Genomic DNA, 23191 nt, shown 5'->3' on the forward strand with positions numbered 1-23191 from the left:
TCGCTAAGTGTAATGGTACCCTAAGACTATGAGGCACAAGGCCAGTTGTCCTGTAGTGATAAACTCCATCTGATAAAGCATTGTGTAATGGGAACCACTTGGAGTCATCTGAGGAGAGCCTGGAGGGGTGTGACTAGGTTAGCACATGACTCTTCACTAGTAGATGGTGTGGTTAGGCTTAGTTCCCGATGGACACCAGGTACTACACCCAGACAGACCTCAGAAGCATGGCAGCTCACCCCCAAGGGACATTTAGCTTGAGCGGCCTGGTATGAGAGTACAGCTGATACAGCCAGGCACGGAAAGAACACATGAATCACAGATGCTGTCAGGTACGGCTGGTATACAGATAGGCACTGGAAGGTGCAGGCTGGTCTGGCTGGTATACAGATAAGCACTGAAAGGTGCAGGCTGATCCGGCTGGTATACAGATAGGCACTGACAGGTGCGGGCTGGTCCAGCTGGTATACAGATAAGCACTGGCAAGTGCTGGTAGGTCCTGCTGGTATACAGGTAGGCACTAGGAGGTGTGAGCTGGACCAGCTGGTATACAGATAAGCTCTGGCAGGTGCTGGCTGGACCGGCTGGTATACAGATAAGCACTGGCAAGAACGAACTGGTATTGCTGAAATACAGGGAGACAAGGCAAGTACGGGCAGACAGGTAAACTGACTGGTGGCTACTGGGGACCTGACAACTACCAAGCCTGCATGGGGCTAGGGTTACACATTGCTCAGTCACCTCCATTCATATGGAGGTGCTTTAAATAATAAGTGCCTCCCAGCAATTGGCTGATGGCACTTTAAGATGGTGCGCGTGGCCCCTTTAAGGAGGGAGCACGCGCACTTGTACCCTAAGCACAATTCCCAGGGATCTATTTGTCATACGCAGACCACGGGCAGCAGCTGGAGAAGGAGGAGGAAGTGAGCGGCCACGGGGGTGAGTGAGCCGGCGTCCCTGCTGGGGAGTAAAGAAGCATGCAGGGATGCCGGCGTTACAGTACCCCCTTGTCTTCAGGCCCGAAAGAAAGCTCTCCAGTAGAAGAGGGGCATGGATGTTCTCCCTGGGCTCCCAAGACCTCTCCTTGGGACCGAACCCCTTACAATCCACAAGAAAAAAGGTTTTTCCTCTTACCCTCTTGGTGTCCAGATTTTCCTTTACCTCTAAAACCTCATCAGAGCAGGAGTGGTATCTGGATCTTTGAAGAAGGGACTGAAGAATTGAAATGAATTGGGGATCCATAAAAAGGCCAGGAATTTGAACTTGTGGGCTACAGGATTTATCTGATTGAGAACCTTGAATGGTCCAATGAAACAAGGAACCAGTTTATACAAGGATAACTTGAGACTGATATACTTTGATGACAGCCAACCTTGTCCCCAGGATGAAACAGAGGCATATCCAGACGTCTCTTGTCTGTGTGTCTGTTCAAAGGATTTCAATAAGGTGGTCTTTATATCTTCCCTTATCATAGAAAAGCCCTTGAAGAGGGATTCTGCAGCAGGAATATCAGTGGTAGTAGACACCAGGGGCGAAATATTGGTATGTTGACCGTAGACCACAAAAATGGAGTTTTAGCAGAGAATTCACTCACATGGTTTTTGTATGAAAATTCGTCCCAAGACAAGAGTTCAGCTGAATCATTGTGGTGGACATTGACAAAGTGCAGCAAAAAGTTTGTCAAGATCTGGTTGACCCGCTCTACCTGATAGGCTGAAGAGAAACTCAAAGTGACATTAAGCAGCTTGCAGGCAGCCCTCCAGAAGCAAGATGTAAACTGGATGCCTCCATCAGAGACTATATGGTGAGGTATTCCATGGAGGCAGAAAATATGTAGCATGTACTTCTCTGCTAGTACAGAAGCAGACTGAAGACTGGACAGTGAAGTGAAATTAGCCATTTCAGAGAAGCGATCCACAACCACCCAGATGCCGATACATCTGGATGATTCTTGAAAAACGGTAATGAAGTCCATCTCAATATACTGCCAGGGAGCAGATGATATGGGCAAAGGAAGTAACTGGACGGTCAGAAGCTGTTACAGAGTCTTGTTCTGTGCACAAGAGGGACAGGCCGAGATGAAATCTGCAATATCTTTGCGCAGGGTCAGCCGCCATTAATGCCGGGAAATGAGGAGAGATGTTTTCTTCTGTTCGGCATGACCAGCCAATTTAGATGAGTGACCTCAGTGAAGAATCTGCTTCCTGTCTGCAACAGCAACAAAAGCTTTTCCAGATGGGACCTGAGACAAGTCCAGCGGGGTGATCATAACCGTTTTAGAGAGTTCTATGATGCTTGGAGGCTCCTCCTCATGATCAGAAGACAGAAGGAACCTGGAGAGTGGATCCGCCTTGATGTTCTTATCAGCCGGCTGGAAATGGATAATAAAGCTGAAGGGGATGAAGAACAGAGACCACCTGGCTTGCCTTAGATTTAGCTGCTGTGCAGATTGTGGATAGGCTAGATTTTTGCCGTCAGGCTAAATGACCACCGGGTGCATCAAGCAAGAATAGCCACTCCTCCAGAGCTGGCTTTTTCGCCAACAGTTCTCAATCACCTATAGAGTATTTGCATTTTGGAGCTGAGAAGATTTTGGAAAAGAAGATGCAGGTCACAATACAGTCGGAAGGAGACTTCTGGTAAGTATGGCTCCTACCCTTGAAAAAGAAGCATCCTCTTTCAAAAAGAATTGCCTATTATTGTCTGGTCGATGCATCACAGGAGAAGGCCTGTTTTAAAGAAATAAAGGCGTTCTCTGCCTCTGGAGTCCATGCCAAAGGGTTGGCCCTCTTGCAAGTCAGGGCAGAAATAGGAGAAATCCAAAAGGAGAAATGCGAAATAAACTGGCGGTAATAATTAGTAAATCCGAGAAACCTCTTGATAGCTTTTAGACCGTCAGGACAGGGCCACTTCAAGAAGGCAGACACCTTCTCGGGACCCATTTTCCTTGGAGATGATATACCACAGAAACGGTAGAGAGGTCTGCTCAGAGATGCACCTTTCATACTTGTCTGGCATACAGACGGTTCTTCCTTAATCTCTGCAGAACCTGCCAAACATCCCTCTGGTGTCTAAGCAGATCAGGAGAAAACACCAAGATGTCATCTAGGTAAACTACCACACATGTGTAGAGGAGGTCTCAGAAGTTGTCGTTCACCAGTTCTTGAAAGACCGCTGTGGCATTTTACATGTAGAGCCCAAACTGCATTACATGATACTCATAATAGCCATTGCAGGTGTTAAAGGCCGCCTTTCATTCGTCTCCCTGGCGTATATGGATCAGGTTACACGTCCTCCCCGGAAGTTAAGTTTCATGAAGATTCTTGAACCTTTGGGACAATCGAACAACTTAGAAATAAGAGGCAGAGGATATTTATTCTTGTTTGCAATCTAGTTTAGTCCCCTCTGATCGATGCGGTGTTGAAGTTAGCTATCCTTTTTTGTTGCAAAGAAGAATCCTGCTCCAGCCAGGGAGGAAGACTTTTGGATAAATCCCCTTGCTAGATTTTCTTCAATGTACTAGGACATGGCCCGTGTTGTTTTAGACTGAGATAGAGGGTAGATACGTCCTCGTGGAGGAGAAGAGCCAGGAAGATGGTCGATAGGACAGTCATATGGTTTATGAGGTGGTAACGTCTCAGCATCCCTCTCATTGAAGACGTTAGCGTACTTCCAATATGCAGCAGTGAAGCAAGGTAAATAATTGGAAAAGCCGGGGGTCGAGCAGGACGAATGGGAACTAGGCAACTCTCGTGGCACTCCTATTTCGAACTGAGTACTTCACCATTTTTCCAATCTAGGACAGGCTCGTGATTTCACAACCATGGCAGACTTAGAAGTAGAGGATGAGACAAACCTAACAGCACATAGAAAGTAATCTTCGAGTGTAGCATTCCTACCCGAAGTTCTATGGTAACAAAAAGAATGGTCTCTGCAAGAGGTCTTCCATCCACCGATGAAATCATCAACAGATCCTGTAAACGTTGGATCAGGATTTGATATCACTCCTCTATTGCCTGTTGAATGAGATTTCCTGCAGAACCTGTAGCCAGATAGGCTGACTCGATAAAACCAATGTTGCTACAGGAAACAGATACTGGTAGAGTCAGTGATGGAGAGAGGCGATCCTTGCCCAAGATGGCCTCTCCATCTCCAACCGACCCTAGTTTTCAGTTTTTTCTGGGCAAGAGCGGATCAAATATTCAGGACAGCCACAGTAAAAGCACCTTACCTCGGCACAACAGGTCTCCTGACAATTCTTGAACATCTTCACTTGGTCAACTTGCATGGATTCAGGGGAAGGTGCAGAAGCTGAGGCTTGCTGAAAGATCAGCTTTTGAAAGTTAGAAGCCAGGTACTAAGGTCTCCTCTTGTGGGTCACCATCGATACGAGTTGCCAGGGACACCAGGTCATCCAGTGAGGTGGGTATATCACAAATGGCCAGCTCATCCGTTTAAAGGTCCTCCCATAAGGTGGCCACCAGACCCTCATTACTCCAGGTGGGCTTGGAAGACAGGGTACAGAAACGGACAGTGTACTGGCCCACTGTGAGGTTTTCAAGTCACAGTTTGAGGATGCTAGAAATGCGGCCGGACTCAAAGACTTTTCAGAAGGCTTCTAGAACGGACTGGAAGTTGAATACAGGAGGATTCCTTCTCTCCCATAGTGTTAGGAACGGCGGAACGCACTAAATAAAAATAATAATAAAGTGCATTCGCCGCTCGGGGTCCACCGTGCAGTAGGTGTTACAACCGCTGCTGAGTAATGGCAGACGAGCAATATGGCGATATAATGCGCACGGGTTCAACTTCACCCGAAGTGCGCAGAGCGGGCTCTGTTCACACACAGAGGCGCTGCAACAAAAACATACAAAAGGCTGAGCCTGTTAGAGTCACAGGCCTCAGGTAAATGCAGACACGGTATAAGGTCACAGGAGCAGGAACTAAGACAGAGGGGCTGCGTCCGTCTAGACCTACCATGTGTGCAGCATCGGTACTGCGAATGCCAAGAAGGGCTGCAACTGCAGCGCGGCGCAGGACACTGCCGCTGGACGACACAGCTACAAAGCAGGCGCTATGTCGGACGCTAGCGCAGAGGTGTGGTGTGCACAGTGGCCTAATGCTTGCCACAGACTGGCGCAGACTACTGAACTAATTCCCTAACCAAATGCTTAATATCAGAGGGAAGGGGTTTCATAATAAGTCAGTCACCAGAATCATACATCCGTCACCATTCACACATAGCAGTATAGTCTATACTAGCGCATGGCGGAACGGCCATGCGCACTTTTTATAGCCGTGCGGGACCTTCCAGATCTCCGAGATGGACTAATGAGATCTGGAACAGGACCTGGACACATGACTCCCGATCTCCATTGGGAGATCGTCTCGTGAGCATGCCCAGTAGGAGCACAGAGGGACTTAGTCTCTGGAGCGGTCTGCTGCAAAGTAATCTCCTCTGCAGTAGAAAGACAGCAGGAGACCGCAGAATGTGAGGCTCTGGATTCCTGCAGAGCAGATGCAGAAACCTGACGCCTAACACATAGGGGATTGAGCCACGCCATAACTTCGCCAGTGATATGGAACATGATGAAAGCCACTTTGCCTAATCTGAAGCGAAATGATGAGCCAGGAGTTCAAAGTGCAGTGTGCTCTGATTGATGAACCCTTTGACATAGGAGAAGATCTCCCCCATAATGTGGATGAGCTGACATACGGGGTCTGGAACCGAGGACATAGCTGGCATGCTGATCGGTCACAGCTGAGGTTGTCACAGCTTGGGGAGGTGCTGATGCAGCCGGAGTAGTCAGCAAATTTAGATGAGTAGTCATTGTCCACAGGTAACAGAGGATTTTATCCTGTGGGCCTTTTTGGCGGGAGACCTTCTAGTATAGGTGAGAGATAGAGGAAGCCTGAGAGCCAGCAGATTCCATGACCTGAGTAAACTGTAACGGGAGTGGTGGAGCCACTGTGGCATGGTGTGAGGAGAGCCTGGAGGGTGTGACTAGGTGAGCACCTGACTCTTCACTAGAGCACCTGATGGTGGGGTTAGGCTTGGCTCTTGATGGACACCAGGTGCTACCCAAGGACATACTTCAGACGCACGGCAGCAGAACCCTAGGGGACAGGTAGCTGGATTGGCCCAGTAGGAAAATACAGCTGATACAGACATGCAGCAGCCTGAAAAAGAGGAGGAAGTGCAGGACGGGGGCCGCAATGGTGAGTGAGCTGGCGTCCCTGCCGGGGGAGGAGAGAAGCATGCAGGGACATAGTCCAGTAACTAATGCATCATTTGAATTAGGGTCTTTGCACCTATATCATGGTGTTCTAAGATTACATAACAAAAACCTCGTCCTCTTGGTAAAAGCACTGAGCTATGAAATGCAATTTCTACTTTTCTGCTGAACAAAACAAGCAAAAATTAAGACAAATCTGACATCCATTGTTTATATAGGTCCTATGACCATGTCAAAAGTGGATAATTTTTGCTCTTATTTTATTCTCACTGCTTCTCTGAGTATTTTGCATTTTCTTTTTAAATCCGCCATACTGTTCCAGTAATATGGGTTTTTTTGTGTGCTTATTTTTATAGGCTTTAGCAAGTGAGCATTTCTCACAGGGCAATAATGCAGAGTAGCCTAAGGCATGCCCCTAGAGAATACTGTAAGCCATCTCTGCTTTATAAAGACCATAAAAATTAGCACTAAATACAAAAGTCCATATGTCTAGAACTGTATGGAGGATTAAAAAAAAAAAGAAAAAAATGAAACACTTAGTGAAGCCATTGGAATAAAATAAGAGCTACAACTGGACAATTTTGACAAGTCCTCTTTAACCAGGTTTGGTTGCCAATCAAGCAGAAATTCAAAGACAGTCCATAAAAAAAAAATTGAGGTATCCGTGATGGATTTTTTTTTTTGAGGCTGAAGAAACTTATACAGATTTCTTTGACTGTAATTATCATTTTACAGTGAATACAGCTAATGATGTCATATCAGAATTCCGGGCATGTATCACTTATAATCAAAATGATGTATTATGGTTTTCCAATGTTTCCATTAAAAATATTGTCAGTCCATGATTTTTTGATACGCTATCTGGAAAAAATAAAAAGTCAGGTTGGCAATCTTGTCCTTAATGAGCTTTCAAGAGAGGACCTGTCGCTAGAACATGTCCATCTAATTTCACCACAGTACCAAGTTCATTGAACTATTCTCACAATGTTAGTTTTAATGTTTCTAGATTCCTTTAGTTTAAGCACATTTATTCCTGTATTATATAAATTATGTTAAGGGGTTGGTTAGTTGGCTGGTACTTCATTAATACTTTGTTTAATCTGCTCCCTCCTGCCCAGCACTTTGACTGACAGCCAAGACCTTCTGGAAGTTTGGGGAAATCTACCACGTTACACATATGCAGAGCTACACTTAGTGAACAGCAGTAGATGCTGTTAAAAATCTAATATGCACTTAAATATTTGCTGGAACAAAAGATTTTTCATACTGCAGTCTCCACTAAGCATATGCCAGAATTCAGCAGCAGGACAAGAGGAGGACAGTGAAAAGAGCTAACCAATCAATCAATCTAGGTGGGCGGTGACAGTCTTTTTCAGCCTAAATACATTTGAACTCATTTAATCTGGCACTGTAAAGCTGGATTCAAAAAATGCTGAGAGTTCATAACGGATTAAAGAGTCATTCTGCGGTGAATTTTAAAAGTAGTTACACCATCCCTATCAGGGATAGGTGATCTACTTCGTGATATATAAATATTATATTGTTAGAACTGGTGATAGAACCTCTTTAAAAAAGTTGCTCACTACTTGGACAACTTCTCATACTCCTCGCTTGGTCCATATAAAATAATAAAGCTTATATTCACCTCCCTTGCTAACGCAGTTCCCACGGTGTTGGCACTTCATCTTCGCGGCTCCAATACTGTTGTTGTGAAACATGATGCTGGCGCCCAATCAGCATCACTGTCCCTGCCTCCTGTTGAATTGACCAGGAAGAGGAAGACCAAGATCTGCTGCAGCGTGGACTTCGTCTTCACGTTTGATTTGTCCAAAGGCCGGGACATTGATGACAGTGCTGATTGGGTGCCGGCCTCACATGTCACGACATCGCATGAGAGCCACGGGGACAGCGAGTGCCAACACCACGGGAGGTGAGTGTAAGTTTTATTATTTTATCAGCGCCAAACATTTTGATCAAGAAGGGGTTGTCCTAGTAGTGGACAACCCCTTTTACAAAGCATACAAGTATGGTCATGAATTTGTAAGATACAATCTTCTATATTAAATCTATACTTACATGCTTGATCTGAGGATAGCAAGCTAAAGGGGTTGTCAGATACTTTTATATTGATGACCTAGAGGCCACAATGGGGTACTGGCGATATTCCCTTATTCCTTCAAACAGGGGCAAATTTGCAATACCTGGTCATCGACACTATACTGTTGAGAAAGCATTACTTTTCATCTCCACTACTGATCTTATCGGGAACAGCTGATCGGCTATGCTACCCCCACCGATCTGACATTGATGACCTATCAGAAAAAGCCATCAATATAAAAGTACCAGACAACCCCTTTAAAGGAAAACTTTAAGAAAAAAATTACCTTTCATGCAAATCAGGTTTTTGTTTTAAGTGTATTTTTCTTATTTTTGGCAATGTTTTTTTCCATATCACAATTTGTATTAAAAACAAAAAATAGAAATTTAGAAATTTGACATTGGCCACTGGGCCATTATTAAAATCTCTTATTATTGTTTCAAGGAAAAACACATGTATAAAGCCACAGTGAACATGCTTTAACCCTATCTTATATTTTGAAAAATCTAATTAGCGTGTGCAAAATCATTGTGAAGGGAGGGAGAGCTGTAACATCGCGAACTGAGAATGGTGCACCCTCTTTTATCAATGTAGAAAGGTGTTACTTTTCATTGTACTTCTGTCTCTGCTGATAAGGAGCTTTGCTAAAATTTCTTGCTGAAAGGACAGGAAGTATAGGTCTAAAAAAAACCCTCAGTGGTCACTGGGAATACTGCAAGATAACGTTTTTTTATAAGGATTGTGATATGGATAAAAAACATGCGCAACATCTTTAGTAAATATAAATAACACAAAAATCCTAATAGGCCATTTTCTGATGTTGGTTTCCATTTAACCAAATAGACATATACAAGATTTTACATTTTACTCAGTGTTGTATATCTTACATTTGAATGTGTATAATTTACTTTAAAACTACAGGCTACTTAGGTAAAATAAAAATCTATAAATTGATATTTATATTGAGTAAGATAATTAAAGTCAAGGCACGTTAGTGGGATTGGAACCAATATGTGAAGAAAATAGGTTGATGCTAATGGAGCTTCGAATCAAGTATCATTCCTGCTCAAGGACTGCCCTACTCAGAGATTGACAACTATCTCTGCATACAGTCATGCAGGGAAGACTGTCACTGATTAGCACCGCCCACTGGACTCATGTGCATACAGATACATTTTAATAAATAAAATGCCTAGTAAGTTTTACTGATAATTTTCTGACAAAAATGGCTATCAATCTGATCAACTCCTCTTGCTCTATAACATAATGCCTGAAAATTAGATACCATTTTCAACATGACAGATTGCCTCTAAGAACATCATATGCTAATTATGTAACCTCCAGATATTATTGGTTGAGGAGCTGGGACTCTTTTCAGCATAGCATAGCATAGCCAATTAATGCCCTTAATTTGCCAACTTTGCATGCTTTTAAGTGATGTTCCAAATTGAAGTACATATAAATATGTTCTCTAATATTATACTACTATAAAATATGTGTTACTACTATAATACTTGGGTGCACTTTTTGAAATTGTCTTTACCACTCACTCCCAATTTATAATTCCTATCTAATTTCATACTGCCATGTAAGAAATGTATTTGCTGGTGATTATGTAGGTACGTGTGCCGACTGGGGGGTGGTCCACTTTCCGCCGCGAACAGACTTGAGACAGAGACAGATGTGCGTCCAACAGGTCCTCTTTATTGGCCGTCCTCTCAATGACCGCAGCACCACACAGCAGCTGCACGACAACTTCCGCACACAGGCCCGGGTACCTTCACTTTCTTCCTTCTCCTAATTGACGTACCTCGCGGCTCTTTCACTGTCGCTGCCCTAGGCCTACCAACACAGCGCTCCATCCGTCCGAGTCTGTCCGTCTGGTACCCCTGGGCCTTCTCTGTCCTGCTGCTCTCCTGTCAGGGCCACCCCCCCGACTTGTCTTCCTCCTCAGTCCCTGCTGGAGCTTCTTCTCTGTCTGTCTCCTCCTTTCATTTTCTTCTTCTCCTAAGCTCCTCTCCCTGGACTGGCTCCTTCTGGATCTCTCTACCCCTTCTTATATTCCCTCTCTCTGGGAATTCCCCTCTAGAGCTCCTGTAACCCCGCCCCCCATGACTGCGGTTTCGTAGCCTTAAGCTGATGTAAAACCCTTTTCTCACTGCTCTCTGCTGCCTACTTGTGGGTGGTCAAACTACAGTATTACACCTCCCTCTGTTTCTGCTGTCTTTAGTCTCCCCCTAGTGGCCAAACCCAGTACTTCACCATCCTTCTCCTATTTCGAGCTGTCTCCCACCTTCATATCCAGCAGTCCACGTCAAGCACACTGTACAGTCATGGTCAAAAGTTTTGAGAATGACACAAATATTAATTTTTACAAAGTCTACTGCTTCATTTTTTCTAATGGCAATTTGCATATACTCCAGAATGTTATAAAGAGTGATCAGCTTAACAGCAATTACTTGAAAAGTCAATATTTGCCTAGAAAATGAACTTTATCCCCCAAAACACATTTCAACATCATTGCAGCCCTGCCTTAAAAAGACCAGCTAACATCGTTTCAGTGATTGCTCCATTAACACAGGTGTGGGTGTTGATGAGGACAGGGCTGGAGATCAATCTGTCATGATTAAGTAAGAATGACACCACTGGACACTTTAAAAGGAGGCTGGTGCTTGGCATCATTGTTTCTCTTCTGTTAACCATGGTTATCTCTAAAGAAACACGTGCAGTCATCATTGCACTGCACAAAAATGGCCTAACAGGGAAGAGTATCGCAGCTAGAAAGATTGCACCTCAGTCAACAATCTATCGCATCATCAAGAACTTCAAGGAGAGAGGTTCCCTTGTTGCCAACAAGGCTCCAGGGCGCCCAAGAAAGACCAGCAAGCGCCAGGACCGTCTCTTAAAAGTGTTTCAGCTGCGGGATCGGCTACCAGCAGTGCAGAGCTTGCTCAGGAATGGCAGCAGGAAGGTGTGAGTGCATCTGCACGCACTGTGAGGCGGAGACTCTTGGAGCAAGGCCTGGTCTCAAGGAGGGCAGCAAAGAAGCCACTTCTCTCCAGGAAAAACATCATGGACAGACTGATATTCTGCAAGAGGTACAGGGAGTGGACTGCTGAGGACGGGGGTAAAGTCATTTTCTCTGATGAATCCCCTTTTCGAATGTTTGGGACTTCTGGAAGACGGCTTATTCGGAGAAGACCAGGTGAGCGCTATGACCAGTCTTGTCGCATGCCAACTGTCAAGCATCCTGAAACCATTCATGTGTGGGGTTGCTTCTCAGCCAAGGGAATGGGCTCTCTCTGTCTTGCCTAAAAACACAGCCATGAATAAAGAATGGTACCAGAATGTCCTCCAAGAGCAACTTCTCCAAACCGTCCAAGAGCAGTTTGGCAATCAACAATGCCTTTTTAAACATGATGGAGCACCTTGCCATAAAGCAAAGGTGATAACTAAATGGCTCAGGGAACAAAACATAGAGATTTTGGGACCATGGCCTGGAAACTCCCCAGATCTTAATCCCATTGAGAACTTGTGGTCAATCATCAAGAGACGGGTGGACAAACAAAAACCTTCAAATTCAGACAAAATAAAAGCATTGATTTTGCACAAATGGACTGCTATCAGTCAGGATTTGATCCAGAAGTAGATTGAGAGCATGCCAGGGAGAATTGCTGAGGTCCTGAAGAAGAAGGGTCAACACTGCAAATATTGACTTGCTGCATTAACTCATTCTAACTGTCAATATAACCTTTTGCTACTCATAATATGATTGCAATTATATTTCTGTATGTGATAAAAACATCTGACAAACACACATAAAAACCAGAGGCCAGCAGATCACGTGAAAATATAATATTTGTGTCATTCTCAAAACTTTTGGCCATGACTGTACATTACCCTCCTGCTGCAGACAGGTCCATAGGTCAGTCCACTTCCCATACAATTATTTCTTCTTGTTCAACTGTGCAAAATATACATTGAAAATATTCACCTTTAGTACAAAAGAATACATCTGAATGATTAGTAGCAAAACTCTTTGAACTTGTATATGAACCCATTTGTATGCTTTGCAAATTAAAATCTACTCTGCATTAGATAAGGTCCTATAGATTGCCATGTTATCTTACAATAGCTAAAAAGTGGGTATTTTCTATAATTATTTTATCAGGTTCTAGATCAGAGCAGGCAATGGTGGATGGTTGAGAATGATCGGGGGCAGAGAGGATTTGTACCAAGCAACATTTTGGAGAATACAAGGAATAACCAGGTAAATGAACATATTAATAACAATATTATCTCTCTCTCTCTCTGTCTATATATACTGTATATACACACAGGCAAAGAAGTCAAATAATATCAGCTGACTCAACAGATGGCCTATAAAAAGTGTCTCATTACCAAGGTGCTACATAAAAAACATCTCATGATCATCGCAACCTGACTGAAAACATTCCTATGGCATTGGTTACAGAAGAATTTTTAAACTACTTAAGGTTCCATGGAGCACTGTTGAGGCCATTGTGATTAAAGTCACCACTCAACAGACACTCAGTGAGGTGGGGAAGTCAAGGAGTTCGAGGTCAAAAGCCAGGAGGGAATATCATAAACAGAGAGGCGAGCCAAAGATATAGTTAGGTCATAGTCTGGGGTCAGAATTCCAAGAAGGTAGCAGACTAAAGGGGGTTTTACACTAAGCAATATCGCTAGCAATATCGCTAAAACGTCACTGGTTTTGTGACGTTATAGCGATATTGCTAGCGATATCGCTATGTGTGATACTTACCAGCGACCGGCTCCCCCGCTGCTCATCGCTGATCGCGCGAGAATGTCCGGCTCCATTTCTCGTCGGGCGCTTCCTGCTGAGACTTCCTGCTGTGACGACGAGCGACGCGTGGAGGCGGGCGGGAGGACGCAGGATCGCTGTGTGTGAAAGGCGAGTATCGTGCGCTGCGTCGCTGCTGCATCGCTGTGAGATCTTTCTGTATGAAAGCTCACTAGCGATCATTTAGCGATGCACCAGCGATCCTGGCCGGGTCGGATCGCTGGTTGGATCGCTGGTGCATCGCTAAATGTAAAAGGGCCTTAAGACAAAAGGGATAGGTAAACAGATGGCCAAAGACAAATCCAAGGACAATCAACAAAGATCAAAATACTAGAATGCAAAACACAGATCAAACACACACCACTCTGAGCAGATCTTCAACTGGCAGAGATAAGAGGCAGACAGCCAGTTAAATAGTCTGGTAATCATTACAAACAGGAAACAGAGATTGGACTACTGAGCTGTCCATCACAATACTGATAGCTCATCATGCCCCTGCCCCAGACCCCCAGGTTTCTCAGGAATGCTGTAGGGAATCCAGCATGTCAAAAGCCCTGATCAGATAACTGAACTGACATTCACTGCATTTACAGCTCAGCATGCCCCATATTCAGCTTGGAAGACTGAGGTGTCACAAAACTGACAGCTCAGTTGCCACTCACCACACTGAGAGAAGGAATCGTGACAGCCATAATCAGGAAGTGGAAAGAACATCATTTCACCATAAAACTGCCACGAGCTCATTTAAAGGAACTAAGTCAGCACAGAATTACTTTTCAAACCAAATTTTTAAACCAAAGACAGGTGCTCAGTGCTTCATGGATGGGCCAATCATTTAAATACACCTTATACACCTTCCCACCTGCTTGTTTACCCTCTTTTTCCACCTTTCTCTGGCTCTATGAAGCTAGAGCTGTCAATTAAAAAAGAGGAGTGTGGAGATTGAGGAGAAACAAGCAGGTGGGAAGGTGTATTTAAATAATTTTCCTCACTTTGAAGCACTAAATGGCAGAACTAAGAACAGTCATTGTGTGCTAACAAAGTGCCTTTAAAGTTTGCTCATCAACATTTAGACAAGACTGTGAAATACTGGGAGAAAATAGTCTGGTCAGAAGAAACCAAAATTGAGCTCTTTGGCATAATACATACAATGTTTGATGGCCAAAAGGCACCTGAAAAACACCATTGAAACAGGGAAGTTTGGAGGTGGGAATATCATGGTGTGGAGCTGTTTTTCAGAATGTGGTACTGGAAAACTTCATATAATTGAAGAAAGGATGAATGGACAAATGTAATAATGAGACATTCTTGATAAAAATCTGCTGTCATCTACCGGGATGATGAAGATGAAACAAGGGTGAACATTTCAGCTAGAAAATGATCCCAAACACACAGCTGAGAAAATTCTCAATTGATTTCAAAGAAAGAAAATAAAGCTGCTAGACTGGCTCAGCCAATCATCTGTTCTGAATCCAATAAACAAATTATGGAAGAAACTAAAGCTCAGAGTTCATAGCAGGAGCCCTTTGAACCTTCAGGATTTGCAGAGTTTTTTGTGTCGAAGAATGGGCCAAATTCACACCTGAGCAATGCATGCTACTAGTTTCTCTACACACACAGCATATTAAAACTGTCACCAACAACAAAGGCTTTTGTACAAAGTATTTATGGACAGCTATGGTTTGACTTCTTTGCCTTTGAGGATTGGATTGGTTGTTACCAACATTGGTTGAGAATTTCGTGTCAATAGCACCTTTAGAAATATAAAAAAGGCAATCTTACAATAAAAAACTTATATTGTAACAGCATGTTCGAATACGTGGAGAAACCCTGGCGCATAATGCAACACCAAAGGAAGTGACTGAGTGGCTACAAGATAAAGGATTTTCAAGGATGTAAGTCAGCACCTGTTTTGAATGTTTTGCGCTTTTGTATGAGTCTCTGGACCTGAACCAACACTGGTCAGCAACACTGCACAGCGCTTGTCAAATATAAAAACCTTTTTATAATGATGGTTACACTTTAATGAGCAACCATTTTTTTCCTTTGCTTTGCAGCAGCCATAAAAAAAATTTCTCACTGATGTAGATATATAAGGCTTTTTTTATGTGGGACAAACTGCATTATTTTTTTTTTAGTTCGGTTTTGGGATACATATAGAATTCCAATACAATTTATTTTGTAACGCGTATATAGCAAAAAGCTATACTTTTGTTTTATGTTTTATTTTTTTACTGAGGGCTAAAAGAAATGTGGTCATAGGAGACTGCAGTAAAAGTTTATATATTTTATTGCTCATATAAAAAAGGTATAACTGTTGAGAAAAATAAAGACTTTTTTCTTTTACAGCACTGTGAGATGCCTTGGGATATTAAGTGGACATCAACTGTTTGATTTGAGTCGCAATGACCTGAAGGCTGTTTGTCCTGATGAGGGTGGTCGTGTTTATTCTCAACTTCGAGAGACAGATTCACTATTTTAGGCATAAGAACAGTTGCCTATGGTACTCATATTATTTCTTTTATTTTCTAATATGCACATAAAACTATAATGGCATCCGCTCTCTAATTTTTCCTATTTAGGACAGGGATGTCAAACTCAAATACAAACAGGGACAAAATTGAAAGCTTGGACTAAGCCATGTGCCAACCTTAACATTTTTTAACCCCATAGTGACGGAGCCAATTTGCAGCTTAATGACCAGGCTAATTTTTACAATTCTGACCACTGTCACTTTATGAGGTTATAACTCTGGAACGCTTTAACAGATCTCGCTGATTCTGAGATTGTTTTTTCATGACATATTTTACATCATGTTAATGGTAACATTTATTCGATATGGCTTATATTTATTTAAGAAAAAAATGGAAATATGGTGAAAATTCTTAAAATTTTGCAATTTTCAAACTTTTAATTTTTATGCCCTTAAATCAGAGCAAGGATGTCACAAAAAATACTTAATAAACAACCTTTCCCACATGTTTTGGAACCAAAATTTTTTTAGTTAGGAAGTTATAAGGGTTAAAAGTTGACTAGCGATTTCTCATTTTTACAACAAAATTTACAAACCATTTTTTAGGGACCACCACACATTTGAAGTCACTTTGAGAGGTCAATATGACAGAAAATACACAAAAGTGACACCATTCTAAAAACTGCACCCCTCAAGGTGCTCAAAACCACATTCAAGAAGTTTATTAACCCTTTACGTGCTTCGCAGGAACTGAAGCAATGTGGAAGGAAAAAATTAACATTTAACTTTTTTTTACAAACATTTTACTTCAGAACCAATTTTGTTTATTTTTACAAGAGTAAAAAGAGAAAATGAGCCCCAAAATTTGTTGTGCAATTTCTCCTGAATACGCCGATACCTCACATGTGGTGGGTAAACCACTGTTTGGGTGCACGGCAGGGCTTGGAACGGAAGAAGCGCCGTTTGACTTTTTCAGTGCGGAATTGGCTGGAATTGAGATTGGACGCCATGTTGCGTTTGGAGAGCCCCTGATGTGCCTAAACAGTGGAAACCCCCAACAAGTGACACCATTTTGGAAATTAGACCCCTTTAGGAACTTATCTAGATGTGTGGTGAACTCTTTGAACCCCCAAGTGCTTCACAGAAGTCTATAACGCAGAGCAGTGAAAATAAAAAATCTTTTTTTTCCCTCAAAAAGGATTTTTTAGCACACTATTTTTTATTTTCCCAAGGCTAACAGGAGAAATTTGACCACAAAAGTTGTTGTGCAATTTGTCCTGAGTACTCTAATACCCCATATGTGGGGGGAACCACTGTTTGGGCATGTGGGAGAGCTCGGAAGGGAAGGAGTGACATTTTGGAATGCAGACTTTGATGGAATGTTCTGCGGGCGTCATGTTGCATTTGCAGAGCCCCTGATGTTCCTAAACAGTAGAAACCCCCCACAAGTGACCCCATTTTGGAAACTAGACCCCTTAGGCTATGTGCACACATAGTTTTAGGTGCTGCGGATTTTTCCCTAATCCCAACCCTAACCCTAATTCCAACCTTAACCCTAATTCCAATCCTAACCCTAATTCTAACGCTAACTCTAACCGTAATGGAAAAATGAAAATAAATGTTTTCTTTATTTCATTATTTTTCCATACCTATGGGGGTGATAAAGGGGGGGTTTATTTACTAGTTTTTTATTTTGATCCCTGTGATAGTGTCTATCACAGTGACCAAAATGAACCAATAGGAAAAATCTTCCTATTGTTGCCGTGTACCAGCCGGCAGACCTCGGCGGGCACATTGCGCATGCGCCTGCCATTTTCTTCCCGGAAGAAGATGGCGGCGCCCATGGAGGAGAAGTACGCGGGCTGAGGACCACCGAGAGGTATCGGGGGGATCGGGGACCCTATTTTTTCTCTGTTCTGATGTGCGATCACATCAAAGGAGAGAGAAATTAAATGGCACATCGGCCATCGGTTGCCGTTATACAGTTAATAACGGTAATTGCAAAAGCGGGGTCCGTAAAAACTGACCCGAATCATGTTCTCTGAGGTCTTGACTACCCCCAGCATCCGAGACCCCGGAGAAAATCTGACTCTGGGGGACGCTATGCACTTTTTCCACAGCGCCGTTAATTAACTGTGCTGTGGTTTAAGTACCCTTAACTACCGCCATTAAAAGGCGTATTGGCGGTCGTTAAGGGGTTAAAACATGTCTACAATTAAGGAAGTTTTTCCTTATTATCAAATATAATGATGAACTTTTTCATATAGAAACACACTTAAAGGGGTTGTACCACGAACAACGCACACTTTAATTAATAGATCTTGGAATAATATAATATGTTATGTAAGAGCAGTAAAATGGCCTAATTTAAATATGTAATAACAAAGGATTAACAACCTTAAATAATACAGATAATAAAGCATGATGTAAACAAAAGTTCCCCCCAAACACAATATGTTGCCCCCACAGTGAATGCCTCCACAGTAGCCTCCACATGCACGGTATGACCCTACTGCACTCCTCCTCCCTCAATTCAACCCAAAATGATTGGTGACCCCATCACAGTATCATTCTCCAACTGTAATCACCACACAACACTCCGTACAGTATAATGGGCACAAAAAGTGCTCCATACAGTATACAGTATAATGACCCCACATAGTGCTCCATACAGTATAATGAACACACATAGTGCTCCACACAGTATAGTGGGCCACATTTAGTGCTCCATACATTAAAATGGGCACCACACAGAATAATAGGCCCATATAGTGCTTCATAGAGTATAATGGCCTCACGTCATGCTCCATACAGTCAGCATAAAGTGCCCCAAATGCTCCATACAGTATACTAGGCCCCACATTAAAAAAAATACTCATCTCTACCCCATGCCCCACAACTCCAGGCTCTTCATGATGTCTTCAGATGCTCAGCACATATCGTTACAGTGGGCACATTGTAATTACATCTTCGTGCCCGCTGCGCTGAGATGTCAGACACAGAGAGGGAATGATGGGAGAGGGAGCATCAACTGACGCTTCATCCTCCATCATTGATTTCAACTGTATCAGCATCTAGGATGCTGAAATAGTTTAAAGTGCAATGCCGGTGTCACAGGACAAATATACTCACCCTGCGGGCCAGAGATTGACTGTGATTTGTACTTGCTCTAAGTTTCAGGGTTTTCTTTTGTGGAAAGGTTTCTTCCAGTAAGGGTGCAATCAGACGGTTGTACAAATTGGACCTAGCTTGGGCTGCAATGCACGACTGACCAGTGGCTGTCCCAACTTGAGCGTGACAGCTTCTTATACTTATAATAATCTTTATTTTTATATAGCGCTAACATATTCCACAGCGCTTTACAGTTTTGCACACATTGTCATCACTGTCCCCGATGGGGCTCACAATCTAAATTCCCTATCAGTATGTCTTTGGAATGTGGGAGGAAACCGGAGTACCCGGAGGAAACCCACGCAAACATGGGGAGAACATACAAACTCCTTGCAGATGTTGTCCTAGGTGGGATTCGAACCCAGGACTCCAGTGCTGCAATGCTATCCACTGAGCCACCATGCTGCTTCTATGTATGTCAAGCTCTATGATGTCAAGCTTGAGTAGGGAGAGCCGTAACCAGTCCAAGCACTGCAGTTCGATCTTGGTGCAATTTATATGGCCGTCTAACTGCACCCTAATATAGACTGGTATGAAGTTTATGTGTTCCAGAGTGCTACTATTTACATTAGCTCATATTTCAGCACAGCTCCTATCCTGTGCTTATTTCTTCTTTGTGTACTTTTCTCCTCATCTTCAGCCTATTTTCTCTGCACTTCCAGCCACTGTAGATACTTATCTCGTTCTCCACATTTGAGGTGTGGGAACAACCTCCTTACTGCCGCTATAATAATAATAATTTTATTTCTATAGCGCCAACATATTCTACAGCACTTTACTTTTTAGATGGGGCTTGTGTAGGAGGGGAAGTCCTCGCTGTGAAACTGGACCGGAACCAAGGGGACTGTCACCAAGGTTCCTAGGGGGACTGTTTCCGGGGGACATAATTGGAGGACGGACCAGAGAGGGTTCTAGAAGGGATGGCGACAGAGCAAGTATAAAAGGAGCTGAGGACGCCAGCAGGGGGCACTCGACAGAGCGGGAGAGGAGAAGCAGGAAGGCTAGAGGGCGCCAGAGAGAGAGCTAGAAGAAGAGAGCAGCGACTGGAGGGACTGGAGAGAGACTCACCACAGACAGGAGATAGACGGCACCGAGCTGTACAGCAGAGAGACACCGACTGCCCGTCCGTACTCCCCGAGGCCGCCACAGCTCGACTCCAGCCCACGGCTGCGGCCTACTCACCGCCACCCGCGGCTTGTTCACCGCCACCCGCAGCCGCTGCCCGGCCCCAACCTCTGGTTGCGGCCTACACGCCTCAGGCTCCAGCCAACACCATGCTGCCTCTGTTGAGGCACAACGCAGAGGAACTCTACAGGGGCCTGTTGTGCCCCCACTCCGCCTGGGCGTAGGAACGCCCGAAGCCTGCGCCAAATCCTCGTCGGCTGAGCCCAGCGGCTGAAACGCCGAAGCAGCATCGACCACCACTCTGCGTACATCAGAGAAGGATAAGTGACACGTTGTAGTTAATAACCTATAGTTTTCTGGACCCGTAGTCGGCCACACCACGGGAAGTCGTGTTCGTGTTACCTGTGTATTCTTGTTTTGATCCCTGCGAGGATAATTGCTGTTAGCTTGTTGGTTACTCAAGATAGTCCCCATAGGGACAAATATATATAAAAAGTTACATCCTAAGTTCATCCCGTCTTGTCACTGCATCCCGTGTACCTGCGAACACTACATTTGGTGTAGTCGTCAGGATGCAGTCTCCGAGCGCGAGCGGAGTTGCCGCGGACCAAGGAGGGGCTGTGGACTCGGTGGGCAACAGTGGCCCCCGGTCCAGTATATCCTTGGGGGCTATGCTGAGTAACCTGCCCTGGTTCTCCGGCACCAATACTATGCTGTGGAGCTGGACAAAACGCATGCAAGGGCTGTTTAGAATGCATCCGATGACCCCCGACTTAGAAGCAGAGGTAGCCCTTATGACGTTGGATGGGGAGGCCCGGGATTCCGTAATGTTGAGACCCCCAGGACAGCGAAACACCTTTATTAGGTTAGTACAGATATTGGATGAGACTCATGGGTACCCGAAGAATGTGGGGGAATTGAGAACCCGTTTGTTCAGTCGTATGCAGAGGGAAGGGGAGACAGTCACCCAATATATGAACGTTCTTCAAGAACTATACACGGCCATTGAGCGGAAGGACGGCGTAGGTGTGGGACCCATCAACATAACCCTACACGACCTTTTAGTAACCAGGCTCCGAGATCCTCTGACTAAACAGGCATTACGGGAGCAAGTCCTGGTAAACACGCATATGGCTATCTCCGAGGTAGGGAGTCAGGCGCGCGTGTGAGAGCAAGAACAGGGGCTGACAGTCCCCGTGGGAAAGGTCCGGAGCACTGAAGTCCCCATGAATGCCATTGGAGAGCCCCAATTGGTGGAAGAAATAAAACAGGAGCTGAAGAGCATCAGGGGTGAACTGGCCGAGGTGAAGAAAAGGGCTGAGGCCACGAGTGGACGGCGTGGTGTGGGCCTGGGGCCCTGGGGTCCTCGCAATCCCAGGGGCAGTCGGTGCCCACGGCCTCGGGAATGCTTTGAATGTGGCAAACTGGGCCACCTTGCCCGAGAGTGTCCACGGCGTGCGAGATACCCACCCCGGCAACCATTAAACTAAAGGGCTCTGAGCTGGGTGGATGCCGCTCGGAGCCAGAAACCACAATGCGGGGTGATGGAAGTCCCGAAGATCTGATTGCAAAGCATCCAGTGATGTGGGCAGAGGTGGAAGGATGTGCAGTACGCTGCCTAGTAGATACAGGGTCACAAGTTACTACCATGCCAGAGACTTATTTCCGGCAGCACTTTCACGAGGCAGTGAGACCCCAGTGGGGGTTCATAATAAAGTTATTAACCGCTAACCAGCTACCAGTCCCTGTCGTCGGAGTAGCCTGGATGCAAATTTCATTGTGCGGAAATCAACTTGGCCGCCGAGGGGCGATCCTGACCCAGGGAGACACAATCGACAGACATCCTGTTACCCTGGGTATGAACATATTGTGGGAGTTCGGCAGTCTACTCCTTAGTGAGCCTACACAAGAGACCCTGAGTCAGTGGGGCTCCCGTGTGCCCCAATGGCAGGTCTTTCAACAGTTGGTGCGGGGGGATGCGGGTCCTACAGGACTGTCAGAAGGGTGAGGTGCTGAGGAAAGTGATCACGCCGGTGGCCCGGGCAGACGGTGGTGGCCCTGCCTATCCAGGCCCCTGTGCCCCTGGAGGTAGTGGAGATGCAGGTGGAGCCGTGCTTCTCGGAGCGCCTGCCCCTTGGAGTCCTGCTGGGCCGCACCTTTGCCACTGTGAGGAAAGGGACAGTCATGGTGCGCTGCGTCAACTTAGAAGATCAGGATGTCGTCCTAAAACCGCGAGTCAAAATGGCGAAACTGATGAAACCTCTAGAGGAGGTGCTTCCGACACCAGCATTCCAGTTAAAAGTGCAGGCGGGGGACCCATGGGCAGTATCCATCCGATCCCTTCAAACCACCGGGACCTCGGCTGAAGAGAAGGGCTGAACCATCCTGGAGAAAATGCAAGCAGAACTCTCTGGCCTCACCCTGGCCCAAATACTCCTGGTAGAAGCACTCCTGGGCCAGTACCAAGAGGTATTCGCCAATCATGAGGACGATTTTGGGTGCACCACAGCCATCACACACGGCATCCCCACGGAAGGAACGGCCCCTATCAGAGAACAATACCGACAGATTCCCCCACAATTATATCAAAAGGTAAAAACACTGCTGGGCCAAATGCTGCGGAAAGGAGTTATCCGAGAAAGCCAGAGCCCTTGGGCGGCCCCCATTGTGTTAGTCTGCAAGAAGGACGGGACCTTGTGGTTCTGTGTGGACTATCGAAAATTGAACGCCTGTACCATCAAAGACTCGTACCTGCTGCCCCGGATAGAGGAGTCTCTATCCACCCTGGGGAAGGCAACATACTTTTCTACCGTAGATCTGGCCAGCGGGTACTGGCAGGTGCCCATGTCAGAGGAGGACCGCACCAAAACCGCATTCATCTTGCCCATGGGACTGTTAGAATTTAACCGCATGCCGTTCGGGCTGGCCAACTCCCCCGGGACCTTTCAACGGCTAATGGAGCGGTGTCTGGGAGATCTCAACTTCGAGGCCACGTTGATATACCTGGACATTATCATCTATGCCGCCACATTTGAGGACCACCTGCAGCGGTTGGGGCAGGTGCTCGGTCGGCTGCAAATGTACAGGTTGAAGGTGAAACCCCAGAAATGCCATCTGTTCCGTACGCAGATCGAATACCTAGGACATACCGTCTCCGCCGAAGGTGTTAGACCGTCCATGGAAAAAGTTGCCGCAATACAAGTGTGGCCTACTCCCGAGACGGTAAAAGACGTACAAGCCTTTCTGGGGTTGGCAGGATATTG

The 23191-nt window shown here is 45.1% G+C and overlaps 1 protein-coding gene across 4 annotated transcripts in view; it reads left to right on the plus strand.

The window, feature by feature from the left end:
• The window catches only part of EPS8L3 (EPS8 signaling adaptor L3), a 265613-nt gene extending 249475 nt beyond the window's left edge, over positions 1 to 16138 (plus strand). For all 4 annotated transcript variants that reach the window (XM_073542444.1, XM_073542443.1, XM_073542445.1 and 1 more), the window contains 3 exons: positions 12506 to 12604; positions 14966 to 15054; positions 15509 to 16138. In XM_073542444.1, the coding sequence (XP_073398545.1) occupies positions 12506 to 12604; positions 14966 to 15054; positions 15509 to 15641 (321 nt within the window). In that variant the 3' untranslated portion in view covers positions 15642 to 16138. The remainder of the gene's footprint in view (positions 1 to 12505; positions 12605 to 14965; positions 15055 to 15508) is intronic.
• The last annotated feature ends 7053 nt before the right edge of the window (positions 16139 to 23191 follow it).

Source organism: Dendrobates tinctorius, unplaced genomic scaffold (assembly GCF_039654945.1).
Source record: "Dendrobates tinctorius isolate UK_male_01 unplaced genomic scaffold, ASM3965494v1 ptg000127l, whole genome shotgun sequence".
In the NCBI taxonomy this organism is placed as follows: Eukaryota; Metazoa; Chordata; class Amphibia; order Anura; family Dendrobatidae; genus Dendrobates; species Dendrobates tinctorius.